This window comes from Prionailurus bengalensis, chromosome E4 (assembly GCF_016509475.1).
Source record: "Prionailurus bengalensis isolate Pbe53 chromosome E4, Fcat_Pben_1.1_paternal_pri, whole genome shotgun sequence".
NCBI classification, from domain to species: Eukaryota; Metazoa; Chordata; class Mammalia; order Carnivora; family Felidae; genus Prionailurus; species Prionailurus bengalensis.
Window position 1 is genome coordinate 18313852 of NC_057360.1, and position 16872 is coordinate 18330723.

The 16872-nt window shown below is 39.9% G+C and overlaps 1 protein-coding gene across 3 annotated transcripts in view; it reads left to right on the forward strand.

Annotated features, from left to right (window-relative positions):
* PAPPA2 (pappalysin 2) overlaps positions 1-16872 on the forward strand; it is a 273265-nt gene that overhangs the window by 151387 nt on the left and 105006 nt on the right. For all 3 annotated transcript variants that reach the window (XM_043569391.1, XM_043569393.1, XM_043569392.1), the window contains 2 exons: positions 14674-14809; positions 15008-15224. In XM_043569391.1, coding sequence (XP_043425326.1) covers positions 14674-14809; positions 15008-15224 — 353 coding nt within the window. The remainder of the gene's footprint in view (positions 1-14673; positions 14810-15007; positions 15225-16872) is intronic.

Consider the following 16872-nt stretch of genomic DNA (forward strand, 5'->3'; position numbering starts at 1 on the left):
ACAGATTGCTTTCAGTACTGGAATACTCTGAGGTTTTCACATCTCCATGACCTTTCAGGTAGGGAGCTCGTGTTTTTCTTTCTCTGTAAGTGCTTTCTCTGTTTTGTGTCTCTAAGAAACACATATTCATCTTCTAAGATTTAGCTCATGGATTATATCTTTTATAGTCTGACCTTTCCCGAACCTCTTGCCCAAGCCCCTCTTAGTGTAATCGGTAACTTCTTCCTATGCGCCTCCTCAGCAGACTCTTCTGTCACAGCGTTTGTATACTTTGCTGTTCTCCTTTCTCCGTCTTCATCTGATGAACTCTAGGAACTTGTGGGCAGTGACCATGTATAGTCATGGTTTTATGTCAGGCATTGAGCACAGAGCTTCCCTGTTGTAATCTTCGGAATGTTTGGCGATTGCTTGAATGAACAATGCCATGTTAGCTTTTGGCCTTGGCAATTGGGAGCGTAATGGTAACATAGTGGCACCCCCTCATCCGTGTTTTCACTCTTGCAGTTTCCGTGACTGCGGTCAACCGTGGTTGAAAAGCAGATGACCCTCCTCTGACACATCATCACAAAGTCAGTAGTAGCCTCACGCTATGTCACAACGCCTGGGTCATTCACCTCACATGTCATCACGTAGACATTTTATTATCTCACACCATCACAAGAAGAAGTACAATGATATTTTGAGAGAGAGTTATTCATATAATTTTTATTATAGTACATTGTTACAATTGTCCTATTTTATTATTAGTTATTGTTAATCCCTTACTGTGCCTAATCTATAAATTAAATGTCATCACTGGTATGATGTATAGGAAAAGACATAGTATAAATACAGGGTTTGGTACTATCTGCAGTTTCAGGCATCCCCTAGGGGTCCACTGGAATGTATCCGGTGACTGGGGGGAGGCTACTTATGACACAACACGGAGGTGGGTAAGTGGGACTGTGGGCTATGCTAGATTGAAAGGGGAGGAGACAGAGGCTAGAAACAGAGGCAGACTACCTCTTCCTCCAAAATTTTATAAAAGATGGGCTATAGGTTGAGTGAAAACCACATCAAAAGAAATTTTTCGAAGATGGGGGGAAGTTTGATCATCTTCTTTGGTTGTGGCAGGTTGGATGCTGTAGGAGTAGATTCTGAGATGGAATTTAGGTGCTTGCTTCATCAGCACGTATACCAAAATTGAGATGGAACTTAGTGTGCCAGGTGTTTATTAAGGAGCGGCCTGGGTACCAACATCTGTGGAAAAGAAGGGAAGGAAGCATGAGTGTGTGAAACGGGAAGTCGAGCAACCTCAGTGACAGCTTGACCGTCCTCTCCTGCACAGAAATAATATGTATTATTATAAGGGACAAGTGGTAAGTGGAGTTAATATGGCTGTAAGGTCCTTACACTATGGATAGTAATATTATTTGAATGTAGATTGTAGTAAGTTAGATATACATATTATGATCTCCAGAACAATCATTAAAAATACACATATACACGAAGATTAATACAATGATACAATAACTTGATTCACTCAAAAGAAAGCAGGAAAAGAGGAACGAAGAAACAGCTAATAAAAAACAAATACCCTCTGGCAGACTTAAAACTAAGGATGCTATTAATTACATTAAATTCAAATTGCCTAATAATGCCATATAAAAGGTAGAGATTGTCAGTCTACATAACATGGAAAGAATTACATACCGTTTATGAAAACACAGTTTATTATTTTTATTTTAAAATTTTTTAATGTTCTTTTGTTTTTGAGAGAGAGAGAGAGAGACCGTGTGAACAGGGGTAGGGGAGGGGCGAGAGAGACGGAGACACAGAACTGGAAGCGGGCTCCAGGCTCCGCGCTGTGAGCACAGATCCCGACACGGAGCTCGAACTCACGAACTGTGAGATCATGACCTGAGCCAAAGTCCGACGTTTGACTGAGCCACCCAGGTACCCCGAAAACACACTTTAAATACAAAGACATGCAGAATGAAAGTAAAAGTGAAAAATTGTATATCATGTGAACCCTAACTGTAAGAAAATTTCTGTGCTATGTTAATATCTGACAAAATAGAGTGTTACCGGAGGAAAACAGGGATATTTCATATTGATAAGTGGGTCAATTTATCAAAAATGCTGAACAATCTTAATTGTTATAAAATTGAATCACCTAAGAACGGAGCCTCAAAAGAAATGAATTAAAAGTTGACAGAACTAATAGACAAATAGCCAAATTCATAATAATTGGAGATTTTTATCATATCTCTCTGTAAGTCATTGATATAACAAACACAAAAAAATCAGGACAAGTGTGTAAGATTTGAAGATCATTATCAGGTATCTTGATCTACTTGACATTGGTAGAAACACTACACTCAGCAACTGCAGAATGCACGTGGTACATTCACCAAAATAGGCTATATACTAGACCATAAAATAAGTCTTAGCGAATCTGTAATGATTGTAGTCATACAGAGTACATCCTCTGACCTTTACAGGACTATATTTGAAATGAATAACAATATGTCTAGGAGATGTGCAATTTTTTGGTAGTCAAGCAGTATATTTCTAAATAATCCATAGGTCAAAGAAGGTTTTCTGGGGAAAATTAGAAAATATTTTGAGCTGAATGATAATGAAGCAACATTTCAAAATGTATGAGATATGATTAAAATAGTACTTCCAGGGAGATTTATAGCTTTATATATCTCTGTTTGAAAAATAAGCAGTATAAAATTAATAATCAAAGTTTCCACCTAAATTAGGAAAAGATCAAATTAAAGTCAAAGTAAAAATGTTAAGGAACTAACAGAGAAAGAGGCGCAAAGTAGCAAAAACTCCTGTATCACCATTGTTATTTTACTTTCTCTGGAAATAGCAGCCAATGCTAGACTTTGAATTTTATACTTTCTGAGCTATAAAAGAAATGAAACGATAAAATGTGAAAGGGGGAAATAAAATTCAAATTATTTCCCCAGAAATTAAGTTGATACCTGAAAAGAGGAAACAACCCCCAAATTATTTATTTAGTATCATAGTTTAATACAACATTAAGATGAAAGCAAATATGCTAATTTTTAAATAGCAGTCAAAGAGAAAACACGATTAAAGAAAATAGTTCCCTTACAATAGCAGTGAAGGTAGTAAAATATCTAGGAGTAAATGTAAAAAAAAAAACAGGAAATGGAAAGATCTGTATGAAGAAGACACATGAAAGCTTGAATAAATGAAGAGTCACAAACTGGTCTTGTACAGAAAGACTCAATATCCTATGAAGGTCGACTCTCCCTAAACCCCAGACTTTGCAGAATCCCAATAAAAATTCTCACGAAGTACTTTTAAGGAATGGCAAAGTTGATATTAATGTGTTTATGGAAATTTTACAAAAGTTTAACGGGGAAGGAGGCCTGACTCTGTCAAACATCAAAATATACCATGAAGTTATAATGGTTAAAATATCAACAAATAGACAATCACTGGAACAAGATGGCTCAGAAATACACTGAAAGAGAGAGACATCTATGTCAGCATGTGGACTTGAAATTAAAGTTGATACTTCCAAGACAAATGAAAATAGTGCATTCATTTCCACATATCCGTGCATAAACATATTATTATCTAATTACCTAAAATGGGTAAATCTGATGTGAACAAAGTGATATCGTGATATTGGGCATTATTAGTGAGGTGGAGCATCCCTTTACAAAAATAACTGTCAGCCATCTCGTGTTCCTCTTCTATTAATTGTCATGTAGATAAATCTATTAGTTTTTTCCTAAGATTGCAAAAATATTTTTTACCATCTTACAGTTTTGCCTTTTGAAGTTTAGCGTTTAACCTATTGAAATTTGTTTTTGTATTTAGAATAAGTAGGGCACCCCTTTTTTCCTCCTATATATGAGAAGCCAATTTATAATCGCAACCATTAAAACATTCCATCCTTGCCCTGATGATCTGAAGTGCCACGTTAATTATATACTAGTTTCTGGAATAGACTTTGCTACATAAGCGTAACTCGTAGGGCATGTCCCCACCTTCTTCCGCTTTTGCACATTTGAAAAAATTGAGTTAGCTATTCATTATTCATGAGCACTTATTTTCTATATAAATTTTAGAATAAGCCTTAAATTCTTTCTTCTGCCTCTTGAAAAACATACTGGTATATGTGAGCCGACCTTAATCAAACACTTGATACATGTCAATTGATAGGATCATATGAGTTTTCTTGTTTGATGTATCATTATGTTGAATCATATCAATAATTTTTTTTTTAGATATCAAGTTATTTTTGTCTTTGTGGCGTGAACCCGCTTGATTATTACATATTATATTTTAAATATGCTCTTGGATTTTATTGGTTAATCTTTTGCTTTGGATTTTTGCACTTGTATTTATATAAGGAATTAGTTTGTTCCTCTTTTGAATATTCACATTACACAAGCCTCATAAAATTGATTGAGAAGTTTTCCTTCTTATAGTTTCTGAAACCATCTGTATAAAATAAGGATTATCTGTTCCTTCAAAATTAACCCACCTGTAAAACCAGTTGGGTTTGGGGTTTTTTCTCGAGGAAATATTTATGTTTGTCATTTAACTTCCTTTGATTTTTATTAATATGTTCAATTTCTCCTTTCCAATTTTGGACTATGGGAGATTTCCATACATTTACTAATTTCTTCCACGTGTTCAAATTTCGTGCTGATAGTTGTTCATAATGTATTTTTATTCTGTCTCATCTCTGTCTTAGCTATAGTTACCCCTCCTTTTATATTGTATGTTTTTAAGCCTTCTGATTTCTCCTCTTCACTCTCTTGATTACTCATGTCTGGGTTTCTTCAAAGAACAATTTCTACTTTTGTTCATTTTCCTCCTCTTTCTAGTCACGGTTCTCCAAGTCATGGATTTTTGTCTTTATCTTTATTATTTCCTCTCTCCCTGTTATTCTGGATTCATACTGATGTTCTGTTTAGCTTCCTGTGTCAAACACTTGGATAATTTGTTTTCACTGTTTCCTAATGTTTCCCTCTAGGTACTGCTTTGATTTTAGCCAATAAATGTTGACATGTAGGGCTTTCATCATTGGTCTACCCTAAGTATTTTGTAATAACTCATAACATCTTTTTAAAATCATGGATTCTTAATAGCATTTTATGTGTTTGTTTCTAGCATTGAGTTTTAGAGGGTAACAACTTTTATGGTGCCAGCTCTGTCATTATTAAAGGTTTTTTTTCCTTCCTTTCTTGGTCCTACATTTTATTAGGAAGCACTTAAAGCATGAGCCTCCATTCATTCAGAAATTAAGGACCAGTCTGTATTAGAAATGTGTGCTCTCTATTAGCTGGTCCAAAAAGTATCTACCACTCTTCCCATTTATTTTTTCTCTCTTCCTCTTTATATACAAACACCTACAAAATCATTTCTTCTTCTTTTCTTTTTTTATTTCTCTGTTCTTCTTTCTTTTATCTCTTCATTTTTTTGAAGTTGTGCATTCTTGTATCTTGCCAACTTGGGCTTTTTGAAAAAAAGTATTTCAAGTCAACAATGAAGAATTTTTTAATATAAGTAAGTCCTACGCTATGTTCAAGGCATATTTATACTAAGGAAATTCTTTATTGTTTCTGATATTCAAATTTAAGTGAACATCTTGTTAAGTTTTGTTTGTTTTTGCTAAATTTGGCAACACTTTTTTTAATTTAATTAGTTGAATATTAATCCTCTGTTTAGAGATGACTTCAACCATCCAGAAAACTGTCCAGATTTCATTATTTAGCAAAAAAGAAAAACTCATATATAGAAAGCATCAAGTCTCATCATTACTTTGGATTCTTTGACGTTTTGTTCATAGGAAGGTGGTTAGATCTCTTTGTTAAAGCTTATGTACCTTACCTAGAATTTTAATAATATTAATTTTCTGACTTTTCAATCTGCTACAGAAAAGGAGCAACAAATTAGTAGGGGAGATAGAAACTGGGAGAAGACCTGTACTCAGAGGAGCAGTATTATAAGCCCTATTTTTACCACTAGTCAGTCAAATAACCTTATATAAATCATACAGCTTCTTGGACATCAATTTTATTAGCTTTAAAATGAGGTATTTGGGGGCACCTGGGTGGCTCAGTCAGCTGAGCATCTGACTCTTGATTTCGGCTCAGGTCATGATCTCACAGTTGGTGAATTCAAGACCCACATCAGGCTCCATGCTGACAGTGCGAGGCCTGCTTGCGATTCTCTCACTCTGACTCTTCCCCCACTCATGCTCTCTCTCTCTCTCTCTTTCTCTCTCTCTCTCTCTCTCCCCCCCTCCATCCCTCCCCGCCCCCTCTCTGTCTCTGTCTCAAAATAAATAAATAAACTTTTAAACTGAGGTGTTTGGACTAGATGATTCCTTCCAGTCTTTTTTTTTCCAATATATGAAGTTTATTGTCAGATTGGTTTCCATACAACACCCAGTGCTCATCCCAAAAGGTGCCCTCCTCAATACTCCTCAGCCACCCTCCCCTCCCTCCCACCCCCCCGTCAACCCTCAGTTTGTTCTCAGTTTTTAAGTGTCTCTTATGCTTTGGCTCTCTTCCACTCTATTTTCATTTAAGCTTGATGGTGAACTTAAAAAAGAAATAGATAATAAATATGAATAACAAAAGAATTCCAGTTGTAGGCTACCAAATGCTAAGAGCAAAGAGAAGTATATCTGCTGATACCTTTAGAGCTTTGCTACTCACAATGTGGTTGGCATCCAGAAGCATTCACATCACTTGAGAGATAGGTAGGGACTGCAGAACCTCAGCTCTACTAAATCAGAATTGGCATTTTAAAACAAGACCCTCAGGCGATCTGTAGATACGTTAAAGTTTGGAGAGCACTGCCTTATAGGGTTGTTATCTTAGCATTCAGGAAAATAATTGATGTTCAAAATGAGGCCTCCAATTTACCAAGTAAAAATTCAGTTAAGTACAGGGTTCCCTAGTGAAGAGGCCAGGAGCATTTATAATAGGTATTAGAATTATTTCTGTACACACCCCTGACATTTCTAAACAGGTCTTGCCTTTCAAAAGAAAACCTGTTTAGAAAATCAGTCTGTGTGGATCCCTGCCTTCCCTGGGAATCCTGCAAAAACAAAGGTGACTATGTATAACACGATTTTCATTTCCACCAGAGACTAGACTGGTGCACTGAAAGAGGAACTTCATTTCCCAGTGGCTCAACAGTTTCTCCCCAGAAGGAAAAGCACCCATTTTCCACTTTCCTGTCTGATTGCTACTTCTGTAACTTTTCATTGATTTGACACAGAAGCTTTTTCACACCCTTGACGCAACATCTTATCCGACTCTAAGTGACATGAGTAATTGGGATGGCGATCTTTCTCAACGGGGTGTGGGGAGGCTTGCCTGGCTCCGGAGTGCACTCCTTCATTCCCTCACTTACACATTCTTGTTCCCAAGAGAAGCTTCTCCGTATGCATTCCATAACACCTTCCCTCATTCTCAGTTTGTCTTGTGTGGAGTGTCCCCAGGATTCAGAGTCTGAGGTGAAGATTTGATGCAAGTTTATCGAGAACTTTTCCTAAGATCAACACTTGTTGGGGGAGTGAAAGAACTAGAAAGTAGTGAGAGAGGAGGGCTGTGAGACGGCCATGTGACAGTGTCGGCATCCCACACGGAGCTGGATGGCCCTCGGAGTTCTCCTATCTGTACACCACTCACTCCTATCAAAAGGCCACCGGACATGGGTTTCTTCCCTCTCCAGCCTCCCCAGAAGAGTGCCATGAGCTTGTGGGGTCGCTCTTCCTTGGAGGGCAGTTTCCAGAAGGAGACTTTGCCGTGGGTTGAGTGCTCGGTCATGAAGGAGGTGGTCTCACAGTATCTCCCAGATTTCACAGTGGCCCACACACCGCAGTATCCGCCACAGATTTGGTTTCCCTCTTTCTGAGCCCCCTTGTGAGTTGCACGGGCTCTTCTAACACAGAGTCTCTGCAGACTTAGCCCTGGTGTCTAAAATCACAGATGAGGAAATGCTGTTAGAAGGAAGGGAGACAACAAGCTGATTCTGATCTGAGTCCTTCCTTTGACTTGCCGAGTCACACGTTTCCAAATGTCTCCCCCTGGATGGTGGGGGGGTCATAATGGTGCTCCCTCTTCATTTCCCAAAATGACAACTTGACTTCACTCTTCCAAAAAGAGAATCACATAAGCCCATGGTGTTTATAGCCATACTTGTACTATGAAGGAATATAACATAGGATATCAGCTGAGTTTTGACCAAAGCAAGGGAGACAGGCTTGGATGTGGGAAGGAAGTCAAACCAGGTTCAAAACTGTTTCCCATTCTGACTCACATCGTCACATATGGAGACTACTGAGATAGGTCAGTGGCAAGATGCTAGTTGCCTCACAGCCTCCCTTCCTCTGTTAGATTTGGATGTCAGGTAAGATCCCCTGAAACTGTGAGAATTAATCTCTCTGCCCTGTCAAATTTCTTAAGTCTACAAAGGTAGCAATATTATTAGGGTGGGCCATATGAAATTGCCAACATTTGATAATTTTTCATCTACAAAAAAGGCATATGGTTCAACCAATAGTGCAAGCACTTTTTATCTATTTATTAAAAAAAATTTTATAGGGGTGCCCGGGTGGCTCAGTCGGTTGAGTGACCGACTTCAGCTCGGGTCATGATCTCACAGCTTGTGGGTTTGAGTCCCACATTGGGCTCTGTGCTGACGGCTCGGAGCCTGGAGCCAGCTTTGAATTCTGTATCTCCCTCTCTTTCTGCCCCTAACCCACTCACATTCTGTCTCTGTCTCTCTCAAAAATAAATAAACATTTTAAAAATTTTTTAAAAATTTATAATGTTTATTTATTTTTGAGAGAGAGAGAGAGAGAGAGAGAGAGAGGAGAGAAGGAGTGTGGGTGGGGAGGGGCAGAGAGAGAGGGAGACACAGAATCTGAAGTAGACTCCAGGCTATGAGCCACCAGCACAGAGCCTGATGCGGGGATTGAACCCATGAACCGTGAGATCATGACCTGAGCCAAAGTTGGACGCTTAACCAACTGAGCCACCCAGGCACACCAATAGTGCAAGCATTCTTAATATGATTTCTGTTGACCCCTAATTGGACTACAAATAGCTTTTAAAGGGTTCTCGTAGCTTTCAGAAATTGTGGGAATTTCCCAAATTGTGGGAAACGTTTATGCCTAAGTGTTTGTGTGACTTCATTTTGGGGGAAAATGATGTTTTCCCCACTTTTGTTGACGAGTGTCAACAAATTTTATTACGAGTTTGTGACTTCCTGCTCACCCCAAATTAAGAACCATTGGGTAATCAAAAGAATACAGAACTTGAAGGTAGGGAAACCCAAATTCCTACCTCTCTAGACTTTAGCTAGAGGAAATCAATTAACCTCCTCAAAACCTACTTTCCACTTCTATGATACGACTTTTTGTATACTGGGGATATTATAGTACAAAAATCTCCAATAGGAATAAAAACCCAAGGAACTTTATGGAGGCTCCAGCAAAGCACGTGAGCATACTTGGCGCGCTGTAAAGTGCTATACAAAGAGAATGTAGTGTCCTGTTCAAGGGCCTCCCCTGTCTCTCTGGAATCAGGATGTGCCATAGAGGAGTGAAAAGGAAAGGCACAGAAAAAATAACAACCCAGTAACTAACCAAAAGCATTTAAAAACCTCAGCGAAGATTCTTTTCAAGTTTGTGGTATAGTTTCAGGGTCTGCTATCCAGTGACCACCACAAAGGATGACCTGGAAGTCGAAATGCTTGGCTTGGGAGTATTACTGAGTGTGTCTGTACCCAGTAGGCAGACTGAAGAGGGGTTTCTTAAGCCCAAACAGTTCTTCACTACGGAACATTCTTTCAATCTTACCCTTCACCAGTGGCCAGAAGTTAGATCCAGTAGTTAATGTGAAGGCTTTGGATGAAAAAGCCATTGAGTGTGGTGGACTGGTTTTTCATGTCTGTATGCGAGTCAGTATCTGTCTGTCTGTCTCTCCAATATGTTTCTTTAGTTCAGAGTATTTTGCAATGGATTCACTGAGCTCATTTCACTGGCAGTCCCTCTGTCTTGAACACCATTCCTTCAGTCCTGAGAATCCCTTGCTTTTCTAAAAGATTCTGCCTCCTTTCTGACATCTAGCTCTAGTTTTTCTTCGTAAGAGCTAAGTTCAAATTAATCTCATATTGCTAATGTAATACAAGAATGCAATCTCCTTGCTAACACGAATAATACAGTATTACGGATGAAGCTAGTAATCCCCTTGACCTCTTAGCGTCTTGGATTTTTCTCTTGGGGTGTGTCTGGTGCTCATTTTAGATCTGGATAGTTCTCCAGGAGGTGAACTATTTGGTACCCTTTATCCTGAAGGGAAAGCTGTTCACATAATGCATTTGGTGTGGTGATTAAAGAAGTGTCACACCGTAGTGGCAAAAGTGGCACAGGGGTAGAACAAGTAGAACTTCATGTTGCCCACGTACCTGTTCCAGCCGATACCTAGCTTTTACATCTAGGAACATAGAACTCATTATGTATTTTGTATAAAGTGAAAATAGTGTGGACTATAATACTATATTAAAATAGCTGTGATTTAGCTGTGGGAAAAGCAACTTTTAAAAATATCTTTGGGGCGCCTGGGTGGCTCAGTTGGTTGGGCAGCTGACTTCGGCTCAGGTCGCGATCACACAGCTCGTGAGTGAGTTTGAGCCCCATGTCGGGCTCTGTGCTGACAGCTCAGAGCCCGGATCCTGCTTCGGATTCTGTGTCTCCCTCTCTTTCTGCCTCTTCCCCACTCATGCTCTGTTTCTCTCTCTCTCTCAAAAATAAATAAACATTAATTTTTTTTTAAATATCATCTTTGATGCTTAACATCACTCATCATCAAGGAGAGGCAAATCAAAAACAAGTAAGGTATCACTTTATGCTTGTCAGAATGGCTAGAGTCAGAAAGACAAATAACAAGTATTGGCGAGGATGTGGAGAAAAAGGAAACCTCGTACGCTCTCGGTGGGAATGCAAGTTGATGCAGCCACTGTGGAAAACAGTATGGAGGTCCCTCAAAAAATTAAAAACAGAAACATCATACAATCCAGTAATTCCACTAATGGGTATTTTCTCAAAGGAAATACTAATTTGAAAAGATATATGCGCCCCTATGTTCATTGCAGCATTATTTAAAATAGCCAAGATATGGAAGCATCCCAAGTGTCCATGGATAGATGAATGGATAAAGAAGATGTGGCATATAAATACAATGGAATATATCTCAGCCATAAAAAAGAATGAGATCTTGCCTTTGCAACAACATGGGCGGACCTAATGGGTTTAATGCTAGGGGAAATAAGCCAGTCAGAGAAAGACAAATACCGTATGTGGAATTTAAGAAATTCCACAAAATAAATAAAGAAGCAAAGGAAAAAAGGAGGGAAACTAAAAAACCAGACTCTTCAATTCAGAGAACAAACAGGTGGCTGCCGGAGGGGTGGTGGGTGGATGGGTGAAGATAAAGGGGATTAAGAGGCATAAACTTCCAGTTACAAAACAAATAAGTCACAGCAATGAAAAGTACAGCATAGGGAATATAGTCAATAAGATTGTGAAAATGTCGTTTGGTGACAGATAATGACTAATCTATTGTGAGCACTGAGTAATGGGTGGCGTTGTTCAAACATGTGTTGTATGTTTGAAACTAATGTAACACTGTATGTTAAGTATACTTCAATGAAAGTCATCATCTTTAAGTAAGGAATACACCTTTACTATTCTAATTATACTGTCAATTTTAGAAGTTTCTTTGTCTACATGTGTACACAGCAAAGTAGGTTTTTGATAAACACATATTGAACTGAATTTTTGAAAAGTCTATTGAAAGAGTTATATATATATACATATATATATATATATGATGTATTTTTCATGGATTCCATTTATAGAGATATACTCTGTATCAAAAGCCTTGGATATCACCAGTGTCTATAGAAGTAGAACCTGGAATACCAACTCACATTTCTACACGTGCCAATTTAAAATAGCATATGTGAAATTTTTCAGCCGGCAGATGTTGGAAAAGCATAATTCTCCGTGCACCAAAATATATAGGTGTCTGTTTAATTTTGAAATTCTATTCTTTACTCTCATCTTTCTGAAGTACCAACAAAATAAAACACACTTCTCTTTGGAAATAAGAATTATTTCATGAATTAATTTATGAACATTGAGTTCTTAACTAGATGAGAGCCACGGTCTAATCCTTATAATAGCCTCATGAGACAGGTAGTAAGTCTGTGTTTGGGATGTGCAAAAGAAGAACTTGAGGCTCAGAGGGGAGGGATGGACTGCTTGGATTTCACCAGCTAGTAAAGATGGAGCTAAGAGTCACTGAAGTTTCTGCCTGGCACCCCTCTCTCCAGAATGGTGAACCGATTTGGGTCTTTTCATCCTGGCTCAGGTTGGCGGGTATGCGCATATGTGCACATTCAAGCCAGTCTCTGCTTTAGAGGCTCCGATAGTTGTAGGAGAGTTCATACTTTCTTCACGTCTAGTGGCTGCTGTGGGGCATATTCGGTATTCAGGTGAAAACAAGGTTCGGTTACCTCTCCTGTGTCACTGGGAGAGGAAATGCCTCCGATTCAGTGTCTTGTACTCCGATCAAACCCTTCTCTCTTTTTGCTTTGTGTATTCCAACATCCCTGTGCCTGTGTCTCCTTTGTAAGTCTTACCTGTGGTTTCCTACTTAAGCCATGGCCTAGAAATCCTGGCATAGCCCTTCCCACAAATCACAGCACAGAGACACTGCCACCAGGAGCAGACTGTAAGGCTCAAAGTGATTTGGTTCAAAGACCCTTAGAGCAAGGAGGCACATTGCCAGGAGATGCAAAATGAGTTGGAGGTTTTGGGCATGGGCCCTCAGGACAGAGAAATCCACACCATGAGACCTGCCCCAACTAATTAGTTTCAGGTGGGTGGTGTCTATTTTGGGGCCCAACAGAAGGTGGGAAGACTGAGCGCCCCTGTTCCTTCTTGAACCCACCCCACTCTTCCAGTCTGAGGCCTACAGAGGTAAAGCCACCACGTACTTGTTTGGACTCCGTCTGTTCCTGTCTCAGGAAACAACCCAGAACTTTTTTCCAGTACTCAGGTCTCTTTTGTGGTGTAGGAAAAGGAAGAGGTTGTGGGAGTTCCCAAGGGACTTTGATGTCCTTTGCCGCTGAAGTTGAGGGCTTTGCGTTAGGCTCTTGGTTACCTTATGGTATGTTTCATGTCTCGCCCTCATCCAGCCAGGGACAAAGGACCTCGTATTGCAAGCTCTAACCTATGGGTCTGGATGTTTCTTAAGTTATAAAGGAATATTTATTACTTCAAAGAGGGGAAATGAGAAGGGGGAAAAGACACTGTAAAAAGAGAGTGTGGCTGGTCTTTGCCTCAAAGGAGGAGAGGAAGAAGGGAGAGCTGTGTTGCACTGACCACTGCAAATCATAAAATCCCCCTAATTGAGCCAGCAGTGCAAACGGACACTCTATAAACACACCAGCAAGACTCAGGAAAAATCAGCCTGCACACAAGGAAGAATTCTTGGTAAAATGGAAAACATGTTTTACTCTCCTCCTCCCCATTTTTAGAAGAGGTAAGTCCCCGCCAGTGGATACACCTTGCTTTTACCCTGAGGACAGTTGTCCTGGAGCTTCATTGCTCTTGTAACCAGATAAAAAGCTACAGAAATGCACACAGAACACTGTAAGGCCAAGCACCAGAATCTAGTGATGTAGCTATCATGGAATACCAGGCAAGGTAGGGATTTACGATCAATAGAAATTCAGCATAATATTGAGCTAAAGGACATAAAGCAACACTAGAATTGCTGCATCAAATAATTTCAACGTGGAAAATAAGCCCTCCCGGTCATCCCCCAAACTCTAAGGTGTTTTCTTTTTTGATTAAAGGATTTTCACGGACGAAACTCCCATAGTTTACTTTGGAAGACAGTTATATTGTTAATCAGCCTAACCATCTAGGAATATTCTTTATAAATAACTGAATATCCTAGGCCTTGGTGTTGGCTTATTTTTCAGCCATGGGTAGAGTTGGGCATATACGCTTGGGGCACCAACAAAACTTCGTCAGAACAGACGGTTCGTCAGCTTCTAGTCTCAGAAACCATAGACTCCACAGTAACCTCTAATGTCATAGTTCGCGTGCTAAGTGAGACGTTCGGATAAGAAGTTTAGGGGGAAGACAGGGTGATGGGGAAGGAAGAACTATGTTTGGAGCTAGGCCAGTTCACAGCAGTATGTTAGCTTGGTGAGTCTTGTCCACTTCTCCCACTTTGGAGATGTGGTATTGGCTCGCTGTGCAGTGATTTATTGTCTCCAGCAATGGTCCCTTTCAGTGATCTTTTTGAGAAATTTAAAGAAAGACAGGCCCAAGTGAAAAAGGAACAGTTGAAGTCAAAAATCTCAGAAAAAGATGGCAAGTTCAGTAGCCACAAGTTAATCTTTTTTCATCTAATGTTGATTTTTGGTGTGAACCTGGATATCTTTCTGTGCCTACTCTGTATTTTTCTCATAGGTAAAGGAGAAGGGAGCTCTTGCTTTATAAACGGTGAACTGAGGAAATGTAAAAGTAATGTGACACATTCCTCGATACCCCTCTGGAAATAATGGCTTATACCTATGTGTGCTTATGCCTAGGTGTGTTTCAGTAGACCAGGAGTGGCCACGACAATTTTCATTTTCTTGACATCTGATGGCCCGGTACTTGGAGAACATCGGCGGCCAACAGTGACTGTTCACCTGACTGATGTCAGTGGGAACAACCACTCTCTTGGTGAGTCTGACAATGGTCCCTTTAGGGCTGCTAGGGGGTAAGCCAGTAGACCCTGGAGTCAACTAGGCTTCTGTCCCTTACATTGTCCGGGACCCTGCTTGGAGTACACAGCTATCGAGAAGATAAAAATGAATGCTAGATATGGAAACACAGTGCTGTATGGGTGGCTACGATATCATTCATCTTATTTCTCTTCAGGAACCTATGAACTGTCATGCCAGCATAACCCGCTGGTTATCAATGTGAGCCATCACCCGAATGTCCTCTCCCACCATACCTCCTCAGTGCTGCTGAATTTCTCATCCCCATTGGTGGGCATCTCAGCGGTGGCTCTAAGGACATCCTCCCACATAAGTTCATCAACTCTCAATAACTGCATCCCAGAGCATGAGGGACAAAATCATCAGGGACAGAGGTACAAAGTCCCCTTTCTTCCTTTTTGTCTTTCTTTTTCTTGTGGCTGTGAAATACTACTATCATTTCCATACATATGATTTTGTTTTCAGTGGGTGCTTAATCACTAAAAAGTGGGTCTAAAAACTACTAAAAACACATAAGAAACAAGTAAAGAACAATTTATGGAAGGCACACTTGGTTTTCGCATTTTGCTCTTCTTTTCTTAGCTGAGCATAATTTTTTATGTAAATATTTAACATCTTTACAAGGTCTTAAAATCTTTTTTACATATAAAACCGCTGCCTTCACATCAGCATTGTTATATAAACTGCCAAAATTTTTCTGCCAAAAACTCAATGTTCCCTAAGCAATGTATATTTTTCCACTTGTTCCCACCTGGACAGTGTATGCAGCAAGTTGAACAATTAGTTTTCAAGGCATGTCATATAATCAATTAGAGTTACATATGGAAATCAGGACTATGTTATCTACATGGGTCTTTCTGTGGACATCTGTGATTGTCATCATTTACAAGAGGTTTCCTGAACTCTCTGCCTCAGCTAGCAGAGGGACTATACTTTTATAATGTTGGTGCGCCCAAGGGTGGCCCGAAGGTGGGAGAGAGCATGCCAGACAACAATCTGTGCTGCAGTTGGGCTGGATTCATTCTATGAGTGGTCTCATCAGTTGAGTGGGACTCTAGGTAATAGAGCTCATTCCCTCAAGGAGTCAGGTGATTGGGATCCTAGTCACAAAAGCTGGGGTTCCAGGCAATGCTCCATCACCAAGCAGGAGCTCTGATACTACTGTGCCCCACCTAGGTATACCAGAAACCCAGCTTTGATTAGGGAATAGCAGTAGACATTAGTGTGTAATATACCAGTTATCTTTTGCTATTTAGCACATCATAGTAAAATTTAGTGGTCTATCACAGTTTCTAGTGGGAGGAATTTGGATGCGACTTAGTTGAGTGCCTCTGGCTTAGAGTCCTTTACGAGTTTGCCATCAAGCTGTTGGCCAAAGATACAGTAACCTAAAGCCCAAGAGGAGCTGGAGATTTCACTTCCAGGCTCGCTCCTGTGGTGATTGGCAGGCCTCAGAAGATCTGCATCCAAGCTCAGTCACCAAGGCACTAGCGGTAGGCATGCTCACATAGGTGTGGCTCAGTTCCTTACCACGTGGGCTTCCTCATAAGCTGCCAGAGTATACTCTGACACAACAACTAATGATCCGAGAGAGAAAGCGGCCATGGGGGATGAGTACATAGGAGACCACCCCAAAGGGAAGCCAGAGTCTTTTTATAACATAATGGTGGAAGTGAAAATCCATTCCTTCTGGCATATTCTTTTTATTAGATGTGAGTCAGTAAGTCCAGCCTGTACTCAAGGGGAAGGCTTTGCATCATCAGGGCATGAATCACTAGGGGCCATCTTAGAGGCCATCTACCACGTCCAGTAATGGTGGCTTATGTTAATTGAATACTAACTGTGTGTGCAGGTATTGTTGTAAATGCTAGAAAGAGAGAAGCAATAAGGGTTAGAGTCTGGATGATGGACGTTGTGACGTTAGCTCATGTGCAACTCTTAAGTAGTCTCATTGAGCAAACGTCTTCACATATTAGCACAGGAATACAGACTATTAAAATACTGTTGTTTACCAGAATTCTT